Source organism: Nerophis lumbriciformis, linkage group LG24, assembly GCF_033978685.3.
Source record: "Nerophis lumbriciformis linkage group LG24, RoL_Nlum_v2.1, whole genome shotgun sequence".
Taxonomy (NCBI): Eukaryota; Metazoa; Chordata; class Actinopteri; order Syngnathiformes; family Syngnathidae; genus Nerophis; species Nerophis lumbriciformis.
Window position 1 is genome coordinate 9872113 of NC_084571.2, and position 17685 is coordinate 9889797.

The 17685-nt window shown below is 38.6% G+C and overlaps 1 protein-coding gene across 1 annotated transcript; it reads left to right on the forward strand.

Annotated features, from left to right (window-relative positions):
- Nucleotides 1-3140: 3140 nt before the first annotated feature.
- jmjd8 (jumonji domain containing 8) lies at nucleotides 3141-15720 on the forward strand. The gene is made up of 9 exons (XM_061982174.2): nucleotides 3141-3308; nucleotides 10729-10815; nucleotides 10895-10943; nucleotides 11024-11120; nucleotides 14090-14158; nucleotides 14219-14338; nucleotides 14410-14477; nucleotides 14543-14677; nucleotides 14809-15720. Exons 1-9 carry the CDS (start codon nucleotides 3208-3210, stop codon nucleotides 14887-14889), a joined length of 807 nt encoding a protein of 268 aa, XP_061838158.1. The 5' UTR covers nucleotides 3141-3207; the 3' UTR covers nucleotides 14890-15720.
- The last annotated feature ends 1965 nt before the right edge of the window (nucleotides 15721-17685 follow it).

Consider the following 17685-nt stretch of genomic DNA (forward strand, 5'->3'; position numbering starts at 1 on the left):
CAGTCACGCCAAAGTTCTATCAATGTCACGTGGAGCTGATGATGTCGAAGATATTGAACATTGAAAGCTAACAGCGGCTGTTAGCATTGTTAGCATTAAGTGGCGCGCTGAGTCACATTGAGTCTGCCTTGTCCCGTGATTTATTTTTTGACATCGCTCACGTCAAAGTCTCACCAATGTTGAGATGTGTTATTGATGAGGCAGGGGTTGAAGATGAAGTGCATTAAAAAGTTGTTCTGACTGAAGTTGGTCAATTTCATTGTTGCAATGAAGATAGCGCCAAGATTAGCCGCCATGTTGTTAGCATTGTTAACTCAAGCCTGAAAATGGAATTCCTGCTTGGTGAATATCTTTATCCAACACCATGACATAATGTCACAACTTATCATGACACTCCTGTAATTTATCTTACAATGAAGTTTAAATATCTCTAAAAATCGTAATGTTTATTTAATTAATCTCCATGAAACGATATTACACATTTACTGTTGTCGCTGTTCGACCTTTGTTTCTGTTGATGTAGAGAACATTTCCTTAAATTTCCTCATCAAAATAAAGGAATATCCACAGATAAAAGCTTCAAAAATACATTTAATAAGAAGGCTAATACCATTTATTGGGATCATGTTGAGAATAAGCAGCACAATAAACTAGCACTTAAAACAATACAATATGTCCAAAAAGGAGTAAGAAGAAAAAAAGTTAAAGTACCCATGATTGTCACACACACACTAGGTGTGGCGAAATTATTCTCTGCATTTGACCCATCACCCTTGATCACCCCCTGGGAGGTGAGGGGAGCAGTGAGCAGCAGCGGTGGCCACGCCCGGGAATCATTTTTAACCCCCAATTCCAACCCTTGATGCTGAGTGCCAAGCAGGGAGGTAATGGGTCCCATTTTTATAGTCTTTGGTATAACAATTCAACATGTCCAAAAAGGAGTAAGAAGAAGCCGAGCTTATTTGATCCAACCTTTGTCCAATATTGAGCGTTTGAGTTCTTCTTTGTACTTTGTATACTATACTGTTTCTTAAACTGATCCATATGAGTACATTGTTTAGGTATCTCACTTAATCCATCCCACAGTTTATTTCCATTTACACGTACACTAAATGTCTTCAATGTTGTGCAAGCATACGAATGTTTAGATTAGTTCATTCCAGAGGTGGGACCAAGTCATTGTTTTGCAAGTCACAAGTAAGTCTCAAGTCTTTGCCCTCGAGTCCGAGTAAAGTCCCGAGTCAAGACAGGCAAGCCCCGAGTCAAGTCCAAAGTCAAGACTGGAAAGTCTCAAGTCAAGTCCTAAGTCCTGCATTTTGAGTTTCGAGTCCTTTCAAGTCCTTTTAACCACAGACTAATATATTAACACAGATTGTGTATGCTTTTCAAACGCTGTATTTATTTATTAAAACAAGTGCATTTTAAATTGCAGGAAAGAAAATTGTGCTGACATTGCACTTTATAATAACACTATTAACCAGTCATTTTAAACATTAACTCATTCCTTTACAGAACAAACACATTGAAAAATAAAGTGCAAATGTACTTATTTGTACAAAAGTGTTAACATTGAAAAAACATGACATATACGTGAACATAACAAAAAAGTTGTACTTTTTATATGTCAGGGCCCTATGCTGCATTGCATTTGCAAAAGACCAAATTAGCCAAGAGTCTGTCAGTCATTTGTGCACGATGGGGGCGTAGTATGATGCCACCATGGCTGAAAACTCGCTCCACTGGAGCACTGGAGGCAGGCACTGCCAAGACTCTCATGGCCACTCGGAACAGTGAAGGAAGAGTCTTCATGTTCAATGCCCAGAACAAAAGGGGGGAGAGAGTTGTTTTGGGTTGGTGCACTACTTGTAAGTGTATCTTGTGTTTTTTATGTTGATTTAATTAAAAAAAGAAACAATTATTTCTTGTGCGGCCCGATACCAATCGATCCACGGACCAGTACCGGGCCGCGGCCCGGTGGTTGGGGACCACTGAGGTAAACAACCAACAGTATGTCAGAAAGCTAGCTAAAACAGTACACATATTCATAATATAGTATACATTTTAACTGACCTTTATTTTACTATTTTTGTCTTTTTTTAGGTGGCTAAAATACGCGGTGCTGCTGACCGCCGTCTAACGTTACGTGTGATATATTGACTAACGTAACCCTGCTTGAAAAAAATCACTGAACAAAAAGTATGAATAAGGTAGTGAACTGCAACAGATTCCCGTGTTTGCAATAACGTTATAACGTTAGCAGTGAGTTTACAGCCTCACTGATTTAACTACACAGCAAATAAAAGTCACGTTACTTAGCCAATAAACGTTATCTTACATTCAAAACTTACCGTTCTTTGTGCAACTTCAAATGCCGGACGAAGTTGGAAGTTGTTGCCTCTCCATCAGTAATTTTCGAACCGCATGTGTTGCATACTGCAAACCGTTTTGTGTTGACCACCTCGTAATTTTTATACCCAAACAAAATTATTTTAGGTATCATTTTTTGTTCACTGGCGTGTGGTTTGGACATGTCTTCTTCGTTGGTTGTCCTGCAATTTGATTGGATGAATGCTGTGTGATGAAAACAAAGTATCTAATTTGATTGGCTGTTGTACTGAGAGCACACCAGCTGACACATGCAACACTGATAGACAAGTACACAATGAAAAATACGGAGCACTCCCGGATAACTTTTTCATCTTTGGGTTTTGGGGAAAGTAGCAAGTCATGTCAAGTCATGTCAATTCAAAAGGCTCAAGTCCAAGTGAAGTCACAAGTCATTGATGTTAAAGTCTAAGTCGAGTTGCAAGTCTTTTTACATTTTGTCAAGTCGAGTCTAAAGTCATCAAATTCATGACTCGAGTCTGACTCGAGTCCAAGTCATGTGACTCGAGTCCACACCTCTGGTTCATTCCTAAATTGTGTGTACATTTTCTGGTATATAGTGTTGTTTGCCATTTGTAGATTATCTTTGCGGTTTGAAAGTGTATATATTTACAGTAACGCTTCACGAAACAGTGTTCAATATAAAGTATTCATTTACAGAAAGATCGAGATTGTTTCATTTGTTGAACTTCTCACGGTGCCTGAATGCAGCACCGCGGAAGCGTTGGTTGCTTCTGATTGGCTCTTGACCAGGAAGTACGGAAGTGTTAAATGTTAGTGTTCGTGCCTTTCGGTGTTTTGTTGCTGTGACTTTTGTCTTCAATGAAAAACATCGCTGCTCACTTTCTATTAATAATTTATTTCCTCTTCGCGCTGATATGTTTTATCGCCGATGCGCAGGATCTGCTAGATGACGGTGGCTGGTGAGTTTTAGCTTGCTAATTTGCTAAGTGAGAAGCCAAATGATGATCAACATTGTTCAACAATATCGTGCAGTTTGAAAAATACAACATCAATTATTGTTTTGTATGTTGCAACACAAGACAAGAATATGTCGAATAAAACATGTGAAGAGGAGTTCTAGTGTTATCACTAACTTTACAAACCTTTCCTCTCTGAGTAAGTGGTGTGGTGCCATGTACTAGTATTTTGTAATATTAACTAGTTTACTGTAATATCATGTATTATATTGTAATATAATGTAGCATACTGTAGTATCAGTATACTGTAATATATAGCATATTGTAATATTATGTAGTATTTTGTAATATCATGCAGTATATTGTAATTTATTGTAGTATACTGTAATATCATATAGTATACTGTAATATCATATAGTATACTGTTATATGATATAGTATATTGTAATTTCATGTCAAATAAGAAGTAATGCAATGTCACGTAGTATATTGTAATAATATGTAGTATATTGTAATATACTAGGTCGGGTGCAATGTGAGCTGGGCGGTAGCCGAAGGCAGGGCACTTGGCGGTCCGATCCTCGGCTACAGAAGCTAGCTCTTGGGACGTGGAACGTCATCTCGCTGGGGGGGAAGGAGCCTGAGCTAGTGCGCGAGGTAGAGAAGTTCCGGTTGGATATAGTCGGACTCACCTCGACGCACAGCAAGGGCTCTGGAACCAGTTCTCTCGAGAGGGGCTGGACTCTCTTCCACTCTGGCGTTGCCAGCAGTGAGAGGCGACGGGCTGGGGTGGCAATTCTTGTTGCCCCCCGGCTCAGAGCCTGCATGTTGGAGTTCAACCCGGTGGACGAGAGGGTAGCTTCCCTCCGCCTTCGGGTGGGGGGACGGGTCCTGACTGTTGTTTGCGCTTACGCGCCAAACGGCAGCTCAGAGTACCCACCCTTTTTGGATTCACTCGAGGGAGTACTTGAGAGTGCTCCCCCGGGTGATTCCCTCGTTCTACTGGGGGACTTCAACGCTCATATTGGCAACGACAGTGAAACCTGGAGAGGCGTGATTGGGAAGAATGGCCGCCCGGATCTGAACCCAAGTGGTGTTTTGTTATTGGACTTTTGTGCCCGTCACGGATTGTCCATAACGAACACCATGTTCAAGCATAAGGGTGTCCATATGTGCACTTGGCACCAGGACACCCTAGGCCGCAGTTCTATGATCGACTTTGTAGTTGTGTCATCGGATTTGCGGCCTCATGTTTTGGACACTCGGGTGAAGAGAGGGGCGGAGCTTTCTACCGATCACCACCTGGTGGTGAGTTGGCTGCGATGGTGGGGGAGGATGCCGGACAGACCTGGCAGGCCCAAACGCATTGTGAGGGTTTGCTGGGAAACGTCTGGCAGAGTCTCCTGTCAGAGAGAGTTTCAATTCCCACCTCCGGAAGAACTTTGAACATGTCATGAGGGAGGTGCTGGACATTGAGTCCGAGTGGACCATGTTCCGCACCTCTATTGTCGAGGCGGCTGATTGGAGCTGTGGCCGCAAGGTAGTTGGTGCCTGCCGTGGCGGTAATCCTAGAACCCGTTGGTGGACACCGGCGGTGAGGGATGCCGTCAAGCTGAAGAAGGAGTCCTATCGGGTTCTTTTGGCTCATGGGACTCCTGAGGCAGCGGACAGGTACCGACAGGCCAAGCGGTGTGCGGCTTCAGCGGTCGCGGAGGCAAAAACTCGGACATGGGAGGAGTTCGGGGAAGCCATGGAAAACGACTTCCGGACGGCTTCGAAGCGATTCTGGACCACCATCCGCCGCCTCAGGAAGGGGAAGCAGTGCACTACCAACACTGTGTATGGTGCGGATGGTGTTCTGCTGACCTCGACTGTGGAAGTTGTGGATCGGTGGAGGGAATACTTCGAAGACCTCCTCAATCCCACCAACACGTCTTCCTATGAGGAAGCAGTGCCTGGGGAATCTGTGGTGGGCTCTCCTATTTCTGGGGCTGAGGTTGCTGAGGTAGTTAAAAAGCTCCTCGGTGGCAAGGCCCCGGGGGTGGATGAGATCCGCCCGGAGTTCCTTAAGGCTCTGGATGCTGTAGGGCTGTCTTGGTTGACAAGACTCTGCAGCATCGCGTGGACATCGGGGGCAGTACCTCTGGATTGGCAGACCGGGGTGGTGGTTCCTCTTTTTAAAAAGGGGAACCGGAGGGTGTGTTCTAACTATCGTGGGATCACACTCCTCAGCCTTCCCGGTAAGGTCTATTCAGGTGTACTGGAGAGGAGGCTACGCCGGATAGTCGAACCTCGGATTCAGGAGGAACAGTGTGGTTTTCGTCCTGGTCGTGGAACTGTGGACCAGCTCTATACTCTCGGCAGGGTCCTTGAGGGTGCATGGGAGTTTGCCCAACCAGTCTACATGTGCTTTGTGGACTTGGAGAAGGCATTCGACCGTGTCCCTCGGGAAGTCCTGTGGGGAGTGCTCAGAGAGTATGGGGTTTCGGACTGTCTGATTGTGGCGGTCCGCTCCCTGTATGATCAGTGTCAGAGCTTGGTTCGCATTGCCGGCAGTAAGTCGGACACGTTTCCGGTGAGGGTTTGACTCCGCCAAGGCTGCCCTTTGTCACCGATTCTGTTCATAACTTTTATGGACAGAATTTCTAGGCGCAGTCAAGACGTTGAGGGGATCCGGTTTGGTGGCTGCAGGATTAGGTCTCTGCTTTTTGCAGATGATGTGGTCCTGATGGCTTCATCTGGCCAGGATCTTCAGCTCTCACTGGATCGGTTCGCAGCTGAGTGTGAAGCGACTGGGATGAGAATCAGCACCTCCAAGTCCGAGTCCATGGTTCTCGCCCGGAAAAGGGTGGAGTGCCATCTCCGGGTTGGGGAGGAGATCTTGCCCCAAGTGGAGGAGTTCAAGTACCTCGGAGTCTTGTTCACGAGTGAGGGAAGAGTGGATCGTGAGATCGACAGGTGGATCGGTACGGCGTCTTCAGTAATGCGGACGCTGTATCGATCTGTTGTGGTGAAGAAGGAGCTGAGCCGGAAGGCAAAGCTCTCAATTTACCGGTCGATCTACGTTCCCATCCTCACCTATGGTCATGAGCTTTGGGTTATGACCGAAAGGACAAGATCACGGGTACAAGCGGCCGAAATGAGTTTCCTCCGCCGGGTGGCGGGGCTCTCCCTTAGAGATAGGGTGAGAAGCTCTGTCATCCGGGGGGAGCTCAAAGTAAAGCCGCTGCTCCTCCACATCGAGAGGAGCCAGATGAGGTGGTTCGGGCATCTGGTCAGGATGCCACCCGAGCGCCTCCCTAAGGAGGTGTTTAGGGCACGTCCGACCGGTAGGAGGCCACGAGGAAGACCCAGGACACGTTGGGAAGACTATGTCTCCCGGCTGGCCTGGGAACGCCTCGGGATCCCCCGGGAGGAGCTGGACGAAGTGGCTGGGGAGAGGGAAGTCTGGGCTTCCCTGCTTAGGCTACTGCCCCCGCGACCCGACCTCGGATAAGCGGAAGAAGATGGATGGATGGATGGATATTGTAATATCATGTATTATTTTGTAATATATTGTAGTATACTGTAATATCATATAGTATACTGTTATATGATATAGTATATTGTAATATTATGTAAAATAAGATATAATGTAATGTCATGTAGTATACTGTAATATCATATAGTATACTGTTACATGATATAGTATATTGTAATATTATGTAAAATAAGATATAATAGAATGTCATGTAGTATACTGTAATATCATATAGTATACTGTTACATGATATTGTACATTGTAATATTATGTAAAATAAGATTTAATAGAATTTCATGTAGTATATTGTAATATTATGTAGTATATTGTAATATAATGCAGTATATTGTAACATATTGTAGTATACTGTAATATCATATAGTATACTGTTATATCATATAGTATATTGTAATATTATGTCAAATAAGATATAATGGAATGTCATGTAGTATACTGTAATATCATATAGTATACTGTTACATGATATTGTACATTGTAATATTATGTAAAATAAGATATAATAGAATGTCATGTAGTATATTGTAATATTATGTAGTATATAGTAATATCATGCAGTATATTGTAACATATTGTAGTATACTGTAATATCATATAGTATATTGTAATATTATATCATAAAATATATAATGGAATGTCATGTAGTATACTGTAATATCATATAGTATACTGTAATATCACATAGTATATTGTAATATCATGTCAAATAAGAAATAATGCAATGTCACGTGGTATATTGTAATTGTATGTAGTATATTTTAATATCATGTATTACTTTGTAATATATTGCACTACACTGTAATATCATATAGTATATTGTAATTGTCGTCGTGGCTTGTGCAGCCCTTTGAGACACTCGTGATTTAGGGCAATATAAATACACTTTCATTAATTGATTGATAATATTATGTCAAATAAGATATAATGGAATGTCATGTAGTATACTGTAATATCATATAGTATACTGTAATATCATATAGTATATTGTAATATCATGTCAAATAATATATAATGCAATGTCATGTGGTATTTTGCAAAATCATGTAGTATATTTCAAAATCATGTGGTATATTGTGATATGTCAAATCAGATATACCGTAATGCAATGTAGTATATTGTAATATGTAAAATCAGATATAATGCAATGTAATGTAGTATATTGTGATATCATGTAAAATCCAATCATATAATGCAATTTCATGTAGCACATTGTAAAATCATGTATTATGTTGTAATGTAGTGTATTGTAATATGTACAAATCATCAGATACAATTTCATGTAATATATTGTAATGTAAATAAATAAATGATAAATGGGTTGTACTTGTATAGCGCTTTTCTACCTTCAAGGTACTCAAAGCGCTTTGACACTACTTCCACATTTACCCATTCACACACACATTCACACACTGATGGAGGGAGCTGCCATGCAAGGCACTAATGTAATATAGTATATTGTCATATCAAGTAGTATATTGTAATATGTAAAATCCGATATAATACAGTGTAATGTAGTATATTGTAATACCATGTAAAATCATATGATATAATGTAATTTCATGTAGTATATTGTAATATGTAAAAATCGAACAATATCATGCAATTGCATGTATTGTATTGTATTGTAATGTAATATGGTATGTTGTCATATCATGTTGGAATACGTACAATTATATATAATGCAGTTTCATGCAGTATTTTGTAATATCATGTCAAATAAGAAATAATGCAATTTCACGTGATATATTGTAATATTATGTAGTATTTTGTAATATCATGTATTATTTTCACGGTGGAACAGGGGTTAGTGCATGTGCCTCACAATACGAAGGTCCTGAGTTCAATCTCGAGCTCGGGTTCTTTCTGTGTGGAGTTTGCATGTTCTCCCCGTGACTGCGTGGGTTCCCTCCGGGTACTCCCCCCTCCAAAAACATGCACCTGGGGATAGGTTGATTGGCAACACTAAATTGTCCCTAGTGTGTGAATGTGAGTGTGAATGTTGTCTGTCTATCTGTGTTGGCCCTGTGATGAGGTGGCGACTTGTCCAGGGTGTACCCCGCCTTCCGCCCGAATGCAGCTGAGATAGGCTCCAGCACCCGCCGCGACACCGAAAGGGACAAGCGGTAGAAAATGGATGGATGGATACTGTAAAATGATGTATTATGTTGTAATGTAGTGTCTTGTAATATCATGTACACATCATCAGATAAAATGGAATTTAATGTAATATATTGTAATATTGCCCTGCGATGAGGTGGCGACTTGTCCAGGGTGTACCCCGCCTTCCGCCCGAATGCAGCTGAGATAGGCTCCAGTACCCCCCGCTACCCCAAAATGGACAAGCGGTAGAAAATGGATGGATGGATATTGTAATGTTGCCCTGCGATGAGGTGGCGAGTTGTCCAGGGTGTACGCCGCCTTCCGCCCGAATGCAGCTGAGATAGGCTCCAGCACCCCTGCGACCCCAAACGGGACAAGCGGTAGAAAAATGGATGGATGGATATTGTAATGTTATATAGTATTTTGTCATATCAAGTAGTATATTGTAATATGTAAAATCAGATATAATACAATGTTATGTAGTATATTGTAATATGTAAAAATTGTACAATATCATGTAATTTCATGTATTATATTATAATGTAATATGGTATATTGTCATATCATGTTGGAATACGTACAATTATATGTAATGCAGTTTCATGCAGTTCTTTGTAATATCATGTCAAATAAGAAATAATGCAATGTCACATATTGTAATATTATGTAGTATATTGTAATATCATGTATTATTTTGTAATATATTGTAGTATGCTGTAATATCATATAGTATACTGTTATATCATATAGTGTATTGCAATATTATATCAAATAAGATATAATGGAATTTCATGTAGTATACTGTAATATCATATGGTATACTGTAATATCATATAGTATATTGTAATATGTCCAATAAGATGTAATGCAATGTCATGTAATATTTTGTAAAATCATGTAGTATTTTGCAAAATCAGATATAATGCAATGTAATGTAGTATATTGTGATATCATGTAAAATCCAATGATGAAATGCAATTTCATGTAGTACATTGTAAAATCATATATTATGTTGTAATGTAGTGTATTGTAATATCATGTACACATCATCAGATACATTGCAATTTCATGTAATATGTTGTAATGTTATATAGTATATTGTCATATCAAGTAGTATATTGTAATATGTAAAATCCGATATAATGCAGTGTAATGTAGTATATTGTAGTATCATGTAAGATCATATGATATAATGTTATTTCATGTAGTATATTGTAATATGTAAAATCAGATATAATACAATGTTATGTAGTATATTGTAATATGTAAAAATCGTACAATATCATGCAATTTCATGAATTATATTGTAATGTATTATTGTCTATTGTCATATCATGTTGGAATACGTAAAATTATATGTAATGCAGTTTCATGTAGTATGTTGTAAAACTATGTAGTGTCATGTAAAATCATACAATATAATGCAATTTAATGTCATATGTGGCGACTTGTCCAGGGTGTACCCCGCCTCCCGCTCGATTGTAGCTGAGATAGGCTCCAGCACCCCCCGCGACCCTGAAAGGGATAAGCGGTAGAAAATGGATGGATGGATATTGTAATGTAATATATGGTAGTACAATGCCATATCAAGTAGTATATTGTAATATGTAAAATCTTATATAATACAATTTAATGTAATATATTGTAAAATCATGTAGTATTTTGTAATATCATGTAAAATGGTATGATACAATTCAATACTATGTAATCTTTGCTGTAATTTGCAGTCAACTATGTGTTGCTGGTGAGCGCCTCCTACTGGCATAAAAGTGTAATTGTGTTCAGGTCGTCCCAGGGTGTGCACCATGAAGGGCCGTGCAACATCCCAGTGCTGGACGGCCGCTCGCTGCCATTGCGGTACTTCCTGGACAGGTGAGTCCATCGAAGAAAAAGAACAGGTCGCATGCGTGCTACCTAGCCGCATGTCATTGTTGTGGTGTTGTTTCCATAGATACGCATACACCACACCAGTGGTGATCCGAGGTGTGACTGATAACACGGTAAGTACAGTACAGTATGTTCACCTCAAGTCCAACCTTTGATTTGTGTTCATATCTGACATCTTCTTCACCACTTGTAGAAATTCCGCTTTTTGTGCTCCAAGTCTTCGTTACTGGAAGAATACGGACAACGCAATGTACGGCTCAGTACCGCCAACACGTATTCTTACACAAAAGGTACGACTGTCAGCACTTTATTTTTCCACGGGGCTTTATAAAAAAAAGTTGGTACGGTAGCCATTTATTTTATATTTTCTGTATGTTTTATTTGTTTGACTGTATGTTTCACTGTATGTTTTAATTTGTTTATTGTATGTTTTGCTTAGGGGTGTAACGATACACAAAAAATTCGGTTCGGTACGTACCTCGGTTTAGAGGTCACGGTTCGTTTCATTTTCGGTACAGTCAGAAAACAACAAAATATAAATTTTTTGGTTATTTATTTACCAAATTTGTAAACAATGGCATAACATACATATACACACAGGGTCCATTGCCAGGGTTAATGTGGTCAACATATATAAAATAAAAACTAAATAAGATAAGGCTCAGAATGGTTTCTTAACAAAACCTTTCTACATATAAAGTGCTTTTTTTGATTGATTGATTGATTGAGACTTTTATTAGTAGATTGCACAGTACAGTACATATTCCGTACAATTGACCACTAAATGGTAACACCCGAATAAGTGTTTCAACTTGTTTAAGTCGGGGTCCACGTTAATCAACATTAAACTGCCTCAGGTTGTTGCTCAGATTAAATAAAATGACAAAACTTTTTTTCTACATATAAAAAGTGCAACATTAAACAGTTTCACGTCAACTCAGCCTCAGATTAACTTTCCCCCCCCCCCCCCAGCCTGGCTAACTTGGCAGTAAGAGGATATATGGGCTTATTGTTCTTCCACCATAGAAGTGGGTCAAAATCTAGTTTCTAATGCAACATGGTCTTAAATCTGCTGCTATAAAAACATTTGTTATTGCTTTAGCCCTGCCTGACTCGCCGAGGAGAGGCTGCTTGAATGCGGTGGTGACGCTTCAAATGGGTTAGCATGTTTGACGTGTTGTCAGAAGCAGCTGCTGAACAATGTCGGCAAACCTCCGTCCTCCATTGTTGTATCGCGCAGCCAAAGTGTTCCCAAACGGGAGATCTTAACGAGGCAGGAGGGTCTTCCAGCTCTGACTTTTGCATGTTGTCGTAGCCCGGTCGTTGCTAGCATGCCGTGTGTTGTGCCTCGGTGTGCATTGTTTACACAACGTGCGGTACGCTACTTAATATGTCCGTGTGGAAACTCGTTCGGTACACCTCCGAACCGAACCGAAACCCCCGTACCGAAACCCCCGTACCGAAACGGTTCAATACAAATGCACGTACCGTTACATCCCTAGTTTTACTGTGTGTTTACAGTCTATTCTACGGTATGTGTACTATGTTTTCCTATATGTTTTACTGTGTGTTTACTCTATGTTTACTGTATATTTACTAAATGTTTTGATTCATGTTTATTGCATGTTTACTAGATGGTTTACTTTATCTTTACTGTGTTTTATTTAAATGTTTTTCTGTACGTTTACTGTATGTTTAATATGTTTTAATCATGTTTATTGTATGTTTACTATATTTGTGACTGTGCTTGCTATATGTTTTACTGTATGCTTACTGTAAGTAAACAACAGTAAGTTTTAATTCATGTTTATTGTATGTTTGTTTACTAGATGTTTTACCGTATGTTTAACTGTATGTTTCGCTATATGTTGTAACTTTGTTTATTGAATGTTTCACTATGTTTTAAATATGTTTATTGTATGTTTCACTATGTTTTAAATAGTTTTATTGTATGTTTCACTATGTTTTACTATGTGCTTACTGTCTATTCTACTGTATGTTTACTATGTTATCCTGTTTGTTTACTGTATGTTTCACTACACGCTTTTATTAGTGTTATTGTATGTTTCACTACATGTTTTTATTAGTGTAATTGTATCTTTCACTGTATGTTTTAATTTGTTTTTGTATGTTTCGCTTTGTTTTTCTGTGTCTTTACTGTCTGTTCTATTGTATGTTTACTATGTTTTACGATATGTTTACTATATGTTATACTGTATGTTATTGTTTACTATATGCTGTACTGTATATTTACGAGATGTTTTACTCTGTTTACAAGATGTTTTACTACATGTTTTACTGTATGTTTAATGTATGTAAACTATATGTTTTACTGTTAATTTCACTGTATGTTTACTAGATGTTTTACTGTATGTTACTGTATATGTACTATTTTTTTACTGTATGTTTACTATATGTTTTACTGTATGTTTCACTGTATGCTGTTGTTTACAATATGTTTTACTGTATGTTAACTAGATGTTTCACAGTTACTACACGTTTTTATTTGTTTTATTGTATGTGTCACTGCATGTTTTAATTTATTTATGGTATGTTCACTATACTTGTTACTGTGTGTTTACTATATGTTTTACTGTGTGTTTACTATGTGTTACTGTACATTTTACTGTATGTTCACTATTTTTTTTTTACTGTATGTTTCACTGTAAGTTATTGTTTACTATGTTTTACTGTAGGTTTCACTGCATGTTACTGTTTACCACACAGTATGTTTTACTGTATGTTTACTATATATTTTACTATATGTTTTGCTGTATGTTTACAATATGTTTTACTGGATGTTTACTGGATGTTTTACAGAATGTTTACTAGACGTTATACTGTTTGTGTACTAGATGTTTTACAGTATGTTTACTAGATGTTATAATATATGTCTACTAGATGTTATACTGTATGTTTTACTGTATGTGTACTAGATGTATTCTGTATGTTTACTAGATGTTTTACTGTATGTGTACTAGATGTTTAACTGTATGTTTACAAGATGTTTTACAGTATGTTTACTATATATTACACTATATGTTTTACTTTATGTTTACGCAATGTTTTAATATATGTGTACTAGATGTTTTACCTAATGTTTTACTGTACGTTTACTAGGTGTTTTACTGTATGTTACACCCCTTTTTTTTTTCCTATTGTATATTTCACTGTATGTTGACAATGTGTATACAATATGTTGACTATATGTTTTTTTTTCCTGTTTATTTGACTGTATGACCATGTGACCTGTCCACAGTGGACGTGGCGTTCAGGAAGTACGTGGACAACCTCCTCAGACCTCAGTCGCTGGACGTACTTGGCAGCGGTGAGTAAAAGGGGCGTGTTATCCTGGCGGGTGGCGTGAAAGTGATGATGTCATCGGCAGACACGTTGTACTTTTTTGGAGACAATAACTTGACGGAGTGGCAGAACCTATTTGACGTGTACAAGCCGCCGCCGTTCCTGCTGCCCGGCACCAGCAGAGCGTACAGCTTCGGCATTGCAGGTCTCTACCCGGCGCTGTATTTATTTTGACAATGCAAAGATGCACATAAAGATCGGATATGCATTTTTCAGGTGCTGGAACTGGCGTCCCCTTCCACTGGCACGGTCCCGGCTACTCGGAGGTCATCTACGGGAGGAAGGTGAGCTTTGTCGTCTCGTTGGAGCGTACGCTCGGTTCTTGACCGCGTGTTTTGTCTCATGGCAGCGCTGGTTCCTCTACCCGCCTGAAAAGCAGCCACACTTCCACCCCAACAGCACCACCCTGTCCTGGTTGACGGACACCTACCCCAACCTGCCAGCAGACGAGGCCCCGCTGGAGTGCACCATCCGACCCGGAGAGGTAGATTTTTGCGTGGTCTTTTGGGTTTCACTTTTTGAGGGTAAAGCCTCGGCCCCAGTGCTTCTTAATTCACTGTAGACATGAAGATGTGATAAATGTGTCGGTTATGTAACACAACACTCGTCCATCAGGTGCTTTTTTTCCCCGACCGCTGGTGGCACGCCACGCTCAACCTGGACACCAGCGTCTTCATGTCCACCTTCCTGGGATGAAGACATGGAATGATGTCATCATGTCCTTAACACAAGACATATATACATGTATGTATGCATGTATAAATTAGGGGTGAGATACTTTTGGCACCTAACGATTCGAACCCATTCCGATATCTGGGTTGACGATACGATTCAGAATCGGTTCTCGATAGAAACGGATTCTCGCAATATATTATTTAATATAATATTTATAATAAAAACATTTCAAAATTGATTAGATTAGCTTCTCTCAGTTGCATGGATATGGCCTAAAAAGGTATTTTGAAAAATGTGTTCTTATATGATTTTTTTTTAATTGAATTCAAAGAATTAGGATTGTGATGTAGATGTAATGCGATTTTTTGTGCACTCTCAGCAGACTTTATATCAGCAATATGGCCGACCAAGGTGTTTACATTCCATACCAACTTTTATTTAGAAAGATATAATTTTGTTATCTGGCATTTGGATAGGTGCTTACTGGAAGCTAATTTGTGTTTCACATGACGCCAGTGACCATGGAATGTACTTTCTATTGTTTAACTGTACAGCATTGGCTTATATGACCCAATGCAAACAACCTCCCCTAGTCATGACGCAGGAAAAAAAACTAGCACACAAAGAAACAAACATGGCACATATAACACAACCTGCTCGCTGAACTTTGTGGATATAATACAAAAAAACAGCCAACCACCATAAAAAAATTTTTAATTACACCCATTGCAAGGCATGATGGGAACAATGCAAAAAACACTCATCCATGTTTGGCGAATTTTAGCTGATTGATTACAAAACTTAAGAACTTCACAAAGGTAAACAAGGTAGGAGTTGAACTTTCAAAATATATATATATATACATATATATATACATATGTATATATACTGTATATAGATATATACATATGCATATGTATATATATATATATATATATATATATATATATATATATATAGATATATAGATACATATGTATATATATATTTATATATATTTATATATAGATACATATGTATATATATATATATACTGTATATTCATATCTATATATATATATTCATATATATATGAATATATATATATATATTCATATATATATGTATATACATTTATATATATATATATATGAATATATATATATATATACATGAATATATATATATATATATATATATATATATATACACACATATATATATATTTATATATAGATACATATGTATATATATACTGTATATTCATATATATATATATATATATATACTGTATATATTCATATATATATGAATATATATATATATGAATATATATATACATATATATATATACACATATATATATATAATGTATATATATATATATATATGTATATATAGTCATGTATATATATATATATCTATATATATATATTCATATATATATGTAAATGTATATATATATATATATATATATATATATATATATATATATATATATATATATATGTATGTGTGGGGAAAAAAATCACAAGACTATTTCATCTCTACAGGCCTGTTTCATGAGGGGGGGTACCCTCAATCATCAGGAGATTTTAATGGGAGCATTCACATACCATGGTTTATATAGGGCACAGAGTGGGTGGGTACAGGCTGGTGTAGGGGCGTGGTGATTGGCTCATGTGTTAACTAGGAGGTGTTTCCGTCTGTGGCGGCATGCTGTTACAATTTCGCTGCGCTTGTTGAGGGATGACAGGTCTGGACGGTAAATAATAAACAGTTTCTCTTTCAAGCATAGGTTGCATCTTTTATTACCACTATTGTAAGGTGTGCTGGATGCAAGAATTTGCCATGTTATTGAATATTCAACATTATTGTCTTTGAGGTCCCAAATGTGTTTGCTGAGTTCTGTGGTATTCCGCAGGTTTTGGTTCCTGAAAGAAGCCTATTGATTGTTCCATCTGGTTTTGAATTCTCCTTCGGTTAATCCTACATATGTGTCGGATGTGTTAATGTCCTTGCGTATTACCTTAGATTGGTAGACAACTGATGTTTGTAAGCACCCCCCGTTGAGAGGGCAATCAGGTTTCTTTCGACAGTTACAGCCTTTGTTGGTTTTGGAGTCGCTCTGTCCGGGGGCCGACGGCTCATTTGCAATTGTTTTGTTGTGGTTTGAGATGATTTGTCGTATGTTGTTCATGCAGCTGTAGCTCAATTTAATGTTGTTCTTGTTGAATACTTTTCTTAGGGTGTTGTCTTTGGGAAAGTGTTTGTCAATCAGATTGAGGAATTTGTGTCCAATGTTAGTTGAGACGTTTTTGCTGTATGGGGGGTTGTACCAGATGATGTCGTTTCATTTTCTGTTCTTTTTTGGCTGGTTTCCTGGCGTGGGTTCATAGGTGAGGGTGAAATTGTATCCGCTTTCATCAAGGGCTTTTTGGTACGGGGGGGTTGCTTGGTCGAATTCAGCTTTGCTAGATGACAGCATCGATAGCCTTTTATTAATTCCGGTAGGTATTCTTTTCGTGTTGGTGGGTGGGTGGTTGCTGTGATGGTGCACGTATTGGAGTGTTGTGTTGGGTTTCGTGAATGGTTGGTAGCTGTTATTTCTCAGGTTGAAAGTGACGTCAAGGAAGTTGACGGTTTGCTTGTTGGCTTCAATCGTGATCCGTAGGCCGTTCTCTTTGAAAATTTGGCATATGCGCTTCTTGGTATTCTCGCTGCTCCTTGGCGAGGCGCGACACGCTGCCAGTCCGTCATCACGGTAAATACCAAGGTTCAGATTGAGGCTAGCGAGCTGGGAGAGGAGGAAACTCCCATTTACCGTGATGACGGACT

Excerpts from the sequence above, each read along its gene's own strand:
- jmjd8 (XM_061982174.2), top strand. The coding sequence starts at position 3,208 with ATGAAAAACATCGCTGCTCACTTTCTATTAATAATTTATTTCCTCTTC. Across the intron at positions 14,159-14,218 it reads GCTGGACGTACTTGGCAGCG|ACACGTTGTACTTTTTTGGA; the intron begins GTGAGTAAAAGG and ends TGTCATCGGCAG. Across the intron at positions 14,339-14,409 it reads GTACAGCTTCGGCATTGCAG|GTGCTGGAACTGGCGTCCCC; the intron begins GTCTCTACCCGG and ends TGCATTTTTCAG.